Below are 6,943 nucleotides of genomic sequence, written 5' to 3' on the forward strand. Positions count from 1 at the left end.
AAGAGCCGCCCTACTCTCAGCTGTTTTGCGGAGGGCTCTGTTGCTAGCTAACTGCAAAGAGGTAAATTCCTGAACCAGATTTTTTCCCCCCTAGCTATGCTGAGAAAGGGAAATGGAAAGTAAGCAGGATCATGGCTGCAACGTGACAAAATGAGGCAGAGAGATTTCTTTTTCCTCACCAAAAAAGGTAGGTGCAAACTGCAAACAATGGGTAATTTAGGGCAAGAGGAGGTTCAAGATTTTAAAACACAGAAGAAAAAAAGCTCTATTTAACTAGGGAATTGTAATAATTGAGATACTATTAATTATATATTGTGTTGAAAGCAGAAATGGTTAAGTTGTGGTTTGGAGGAATATATGGGGGAAATTATTTGGTTTATTATTATTGGTAAATATAATTAATTGATTTGTAAGAAATTGGATTGCATGGAAATAATTGGAATATTCATGTTCATATTGATTAATATACAAAAAAGGTAGCTATATAACTAATTGATTTATATTAAAATGTTGAATTTGTATTAAACAACTGTAATATTACATAATTAACCAATGTGAGGATGGATATAAAAATAGATGACAATGGGAAGGGGTATAATATAGAATAGAAGGGAAAAATTGAATTTGATTAAGATTAGAGATGAGGATGAAGGGTAATATTGGTTTTTTAAAAAATAGATGAGGAATAAATATGGTAAAAAGGAAATATAAAAATTGTAAATTTAATTGAAATGACTAAATACTGTGTTGGAAGAAATATCCTTCTGGGTTCTGCTCCAAGTGGGGAAAAAGACACTGGAAACATGGAGACTGCTTGGAAAGATAGTTTAATGGTGGACAGGATCACATGGCTTGATGGGGCCCATTGTGTTAGTTTCTGTTGCTATTGTGTTGCAAATGTCCTTTGACAAAGGACTGACTTTCTGCCTCTGGCCCATTAACAAAGGGTGGGGGGCAGGAAGGTGGGAGTTGCTTTGTCTGTAAAATATGCTTCTCCATTTCTCATCCAGGTAGGGAAATATAATATTCTGCCTTTTTAATATTTCCCAAAATATTTCATTCGTCTAGGAAAGGGGTGGATGCTAACCTCCTACAACTGTTTAAATTTGTGAACCGGCCAAATACTCTGTTCAAAGAAAATACGTTGTATGTTTGTATGTGTGTTTCTAATTATTGCTATTTATTGCTATTTGTTCTCTTTTATTCTTTAAAGTTTAACAATTCATTCTTTATCTTAATATCTTAATATTTGTTTGGGGTTGGCTTTCTTCCCTTTCATCTTTTTTTATTGTACAGCAATCTTTCTCCTCAAACCTACCACCTCTCTCTTTTCTTTTCTTCTTACTTTCTCTTCCTCCCCTTCTTCTTCTCCTCCCTACTTCCTCTTCCTTTCTCCTTCTCCTCCTCTCTTCCTCCCTCTCTTACCCTCACTCCTACTCTAATTTCCCTTCCCTTCCTTCATCCCTCTCTATTGCTGTATCCTTTTATGCATATGGACTACTCAAAGGGCTGAAAAAGTTATTTTTGACTGGTCCTCGCAGGTTTGACCAGTCCTCGAATTTACGACTGTCCTCACATTTTACGTTTTTTGCCCTATCTTATACCATGTTGAAGAGAAGCAGTTGTGAAATGAGTGACATGGTTGTTAAGAATGCTGCACAGGCATAAATGTGAGGATGGTCATAAGTGTGAGGACCAGTCAAAAGTGCGAGGACCTGTCAGAAATGACTTTTTTCAGCCCTCTGAGTAGTCCCTATACATATAGCCATGGCCACCCGGTCACATGACCTCCAAGCCACACCCACAAAATAAGCCACGCCCACAGAACCGGTAGTAAAAAAATTTAGAACCCACCCCTGTAGGAACTGTATTAAAGGGTCGCGGCATTAGGAAGGTTGAGAACCACTGCTCTAGAAGATGGGCAGGCCCATCTCTATAGCATTCTATTATTATTTATTATACAAATTTTTATCTGGTATCTTACTATAAACTGCTGTGAAGATTTGAAAAGATTCAGTATTACTTTGTAAATTTAGTAAATACATAATTTGTATGGTTACCTACACTGTTGTTGCTGTAAAAAGTTCAAATTTGGGCTAGCCATGTATTGAGAGGATTGCCCTAACCCCGTGATGGCGAATCTATGGCACGCGTGCCACAGGTGGCACACATAGCCATATCAGTGGGCACGCGAGCTCATTTTCAGGGCTTCTGGGCCCACCAGAAGTAGGGAAACAGGCTGTTTCCTGCTTCCGTAGGGCCTCTGGGGGTGGTGGGGAAGGCCTGTTTTTTGCTGTCCCCAGCCTGCAGAGTGTCTCTAAGAGTCTGGGGAGGGCGAAAACAGCCTTCCCCACTCCCCAGAGGCCAGAAACGGCCTGTTTGCCAACTTCCGGTGGGACCGGAAGGCCTGTTTTTTGCTGTCCCCAGCCTCCAGAGCCTCTCTAGGAGTCTGGGGAGGATGAAAACAGCCCATTTTTGCATAGAATTATGGGTATGGGTACACATGTGCGTGACCCCCCTGCCCCCCCTTCCTGGCACGCGATGGCAAAAAGGGTAGCCATCACTGCCCTAACCCTAACCTGTAACTGAAGATACTCCAAGACACCTTTGTCAGTTGTGACCAAAGAACAAGAGTTTATATTTCCAGCAAACTATAGTTCTTTTAAATCAGCATTAACAATAATTAGATAGCATTCAGAATTTCAACCATATAAGTTTGTTTGTACAGTGACAGTCTAGAATTTACAAAAACCAACTAAGGATCTAATGCTGCCTTATGTGATAAGGTTAAGTAGTAACCTAAACATGTGACTATTACATTATGAGAAGTCCTTAATTTTCATTCTTTCTGGATTCTTCCCCCTAGTTAGGCAACTAACAAACATATATTGAGAATAATATCTTCAAAATAACTCAGTAACTAAATTAAACAAATTAATTGTAAATTTAATAAATAAAAAATAAACTAAAAAAACTGAATATTTTTTAAAAAATTCAGCAGCTATTGAAGTAAATTTTGGTTAATTAGTAGGTAAATAAGTTTATATAAACCTGTAATATTTATAAATGTTTCAACAAGTAAATTTCAGAGATTCCTTTCTTCTAAACAGCATATGTGAAAACATTTTTCCATTAATGCATATTTAAATCATGAATATACTTATGGCACACTGAATATAGATAAATTTACATAGTATTATGTACAATAAATTGATGGTTTTTATACCAAACCATCAGGTGATATAAGTCAGAAACTGTTAACTCTAATAAAGGAAACAACTTATTATTATACAAGCAGACAATATTGAGTCCAACTGCATTACTGTTTTTACGGAAAATTTCCTTGTTTTTCTGGGAGGTAGTTTACTTCTTTCAGATAACCTAGGGAAATACCCCTTTCTTCAGGAATAGTATAAGACAAACCTCAATAAATTGGAATTTTGCACTGCAGTCTATTAGGAATTCACTCTAAACCATTTTGTATTTGTAAAACATTAATTTATCAAATATTATTTTGCTTCCTATAACCGCTTTAGTACGTTATGTATTATATTACAATACATACTCTTTTCTCTAAGGTATCATTCTTTCCCTTTTTTCACGCCCAAGCAATTACCACTCACAGAAACTCCTTGGGTCAGGCCCTGCATAGATCTGTTTAATAAGTCATAGTAAAATTCTGGTAGTAAGAACATCAAGATAGGAAATACTTATGTACAAGGTCAAGTCTGAACAATTTAGTCAGCAGAAGCTTTTATTTCACCAGACATATTTAGCAATGTCAGGAAAGATGGAACAAGCCTTAACTTAAGAAAGGACACTCGGCCTCAGCTAAGAAAGCCCCTGCGTGGCTAGTTCATTTCTAGACTCTTCAGCTATTGATTGATAAATAAAGAAAAGCTAATTTTTACCTCAAAGGAAAGGATTGCAGCTCAGCATTGGACACACTGGGTTTCCGGTCCAACCTCTATCATCTTAAGGAGATAGATTTTTCTGAAGACTTCTAGAGAGGTGATTTAGCCATTATATCACTAGCATTCACTCTGTTCAAACCTTAATTGCATCTTTAGATCATTTGGGGCAGCAAGAGGAGGGGAAGCAAATAATTTTATATTACATATTTATGTTTTAGGATGTGCGCCAACCCTGAGCATCAAACCACCAGTTTAAGGTCAATGACAATGATTTACAATAATCAAAATAGTTAATAAGTTAACTGACCTGTGATCAAGGATACCACACTCCACCTTTTTCCTCACTCCAACTAAACCTTTCAAAAATCCCATCTTGTATTAGAAAATAACCCCCCAAACACAGACCGCCTTGCTTCTCCAACCATTGCCAAGACCTGTTTGTCAAGATGACACCTGAAAAACCCGTCAGGAAGTAGCTGAGGTGTGACTACCAGTGAAAAGTTGAAATTGAGGGAGATAAAAGTGAGGGACGCCAGTAATACCTCAACATAAAGAAGATACTATCAGTTTACTCACAATGGAAATGAAGCGAGCTGGTACGTGAAGCAACCTACAAAAGCATCTCACTTGCACAGACCGATGGTGAATTTGCAAACCGGAGGCAAAAACACATAATTAACATTTATGAGAAAGGATTTGAAGTTTGGTTTTTTTAAAGGAGCAATTAATAAAGTTATACAGGTTTTACGATGAAAGATGGAAGAGAAGAAGCATGAAATTATCCGCAATGAATGAGAAAAAGTTCCTCCTGTCTTGCTTTAAGGCAACCACATCCCGCGGACTGAAAAACGTTTAAGACCGGGAAAGAGGAACAGATGGTACATCTAAAAAGTTTCCATTAAAATAACAGCGAAAAACAAAAAAAAATCAAAAGGCAGGTAAATTGGGGAGCCGATCCTGGAGTGCAGCGCTTACCTTAGTTTCCTTAACCACACCGTTTTTTTTGTGGATCCCGTGTTTTACGAAGTTATTTTTTTTCTGACGACAGTGTAGGTGTCCATTGGAGAGACCTTTCGGGTGAGCCATTTGCTTTAAACACACACCAGGTTTCTAGTCCCTTAGGTACTTCAAACTTCAAAAAGCTGAGCAAAAAACAAAACAAACCCCGATTCCTTCAGAAAGATGTCTAGAAAGATATCCAACTGGTCCGGATGGCTGATCGAGGAAGTGGTTGTTATTTGATTTTAATTTTTTTTTAATCACTTCGTACAATCTCAACCACTTAAAAGGCAAACTCTTTCCGTAGTCCCAGGGAGCGAAAACGGCAAGACGTGAATTTACTGAAATCGCAAAGCGTAGAGCCCATTCTGTTGCTGAGCGCACCGAGCTGTGTGACTCGAGAGGAATTAGCGAAGCGGCTAAAAAAGGAGGGCGGAGAAGAAGGCGGGAACGCTTCGAGGCAGGCGGGCTGCTTGCTAAGGGACTTAAAATGCGCAAAGCTGACTTAGTTCAGAGCGCTCCGTGCGCCTGTAAATATTTTTACATTGAATCTTAAAGCCTTGCTCTACTTGTAGGGCGAGGAATGTGCAGGGAGAAGCCTCCCTTTTCACTCTCTCTCTCTCAGTCAGTACAAAAAGACTGCTTACTTTGAAATTAACTTTCCTCTGCCTCCCCCCCCCCTTCAGCCCCATTGTCAGGAGAATTCTTAACCGATCAAAAGGTATATTTTTCCTGGAAGAGAAGCGTTGGGGCCGATCGTCGCCCAGAGTAGCCCCACAAGGAGATAGGCGGCAAATAAAATGTAACAAACAAATAAACAAACGATAATTAATTAATAAATAAACAAATTAACAAATAAATAAATACATTTCATTGCTAAACTACAGTAAACCTACCAATGATTTATCAGGGAAAGACTCCACTGGGTGTCTGCTCTAGTCCCACAACGAGATAGGTGGCAAATAAAATTTAACAATCAAACATAATGAATGAATGAATGAACGAATGAGTAAATAAATAAATAAATAAATTTCGTTGCTAAACTACAGTATATCTACCCATTATTTTTCAGGGAAAGACTCCACTGGGTGTCTGCTCATAAAGGTTAAGAATCTAGGATTTTAGGTGGACCTCCAAGTCTATAGGATTAGTTGGATTTTGATAGAAAGCAAAAATCAAGAAAGTGGGAGGCAAAAAGGTTAGGTACAGGGATACTGCTAGCTTGGAAATCTAAATCTAGCAACTTTTAACAGGTGTTGGGCCTGCTTCTTCCTGCTGGTGTGTACTGGTGTGTTGAGGACCCAGATCTTATTCGTCTAGCCGCTTTTTCATAAAGCAGGTTGTAATCGTGGTGCTATGTTTGTGTTAATTTAAACACATTAACCTAATGAATTCCAAAGCTTAGTTTCTACTGAATGCAGTTTCTCCCTCATTATAAGGTGTTGTGAGAAAAGTATGCCTCATGAATAATGCTCAAAGCTCAGGATTATCAAACCTTGAAATTATATATGCAGCAATATGCAACTATTTGTATTAATATAATTATGACAGTGAAAGAACCAGTTTGGTCTATTGGTTATGGTCTAAGTTTTAGGCATTGGTTAAGGGTCCCTCTGGGAGGAAGATGGACGGTTTCTAAATATAAGTAAATAAAAATAAGGCATCAAGTTAATAACTAGACACAAAGCCGGCTGGGTGATCTTGGCCCAATCACTTTCCCACAGCTCTAGGAAAAAGATAACGGCAAGCCACTTAAGAAAACTATCCAAGAAAACTGCAGGACTTTTCCAAGTAGTTGCAAGGTATCAACACCGACTCAAAGGCCCGAATGTGTGCACACACACTTATAATAGTACAGCTAAATCTTGGATAGAAAACTCATGAGAAGAATTTGACATAGCCACATAGTCCCATTACAATTGCAGAAGGATCTCTGGCAGTATTTTTCCTCTCCATCCAAGGGGAGAAGAAATCGACTTTGGGTCCGCTAGATCTTAACTCTGTTCCTCTGAGATAGTCTAGATTGAGTA

At 38.3% G+C, this 6,943-nt stretch overlaps 1 protein-coding gene across 3 annotated transcripts in view; it reads right to left on the bottom strand.

The window, feature by feature from the left end:
• Positions 1 to 6,235, bottom strand: part of SPTLC3 (serine palmitoyltransferase long chain base subunit 3) — a 118,662-nt gene extending 112,427 nt beyond the window's left edge. The window contains exon 1 of one of the 3 annotated variants that reach the window (XM_034432385.3): positions 5,972 to 6,235. Coding sequence is in view for 1 of the 3 variants with exons in the window: in XM_034432384.3 (XP_034288275.2) it covers positions 4,890 to 5,000 (111 nt within the window). In the remaining 2 variants the exon portion in view is untranslated. Of the gene's footprint in view, positions 1 to 4,221; positions 4,262 to 4,889; positions 5,598 to 5,971 lie in introns of those variants that run through there. The other 2 variants (XM_034432384.3, XM_087882293.1) reach the window with 2 other exon arrangements.
• Between the last annotated feature and the right edge of the window lie 708 nt (positions 6,236 to 6,943).

The sequence above is a fragment of the Pantherophis guttatus genome, chromosome 1, assembly GCF_059756535.1.
Source record: "Pantherophis guttatus breed Tessera chromosome 1, ASM5975653v1, whole genome shotgun sequence".
NCBI classification, from domain to species: Eukaryota; Metazoa; Chordata; class Lepidosauria; order Squamata; family Colubridae; genus Pantherophis; species Pantherophis guttatus.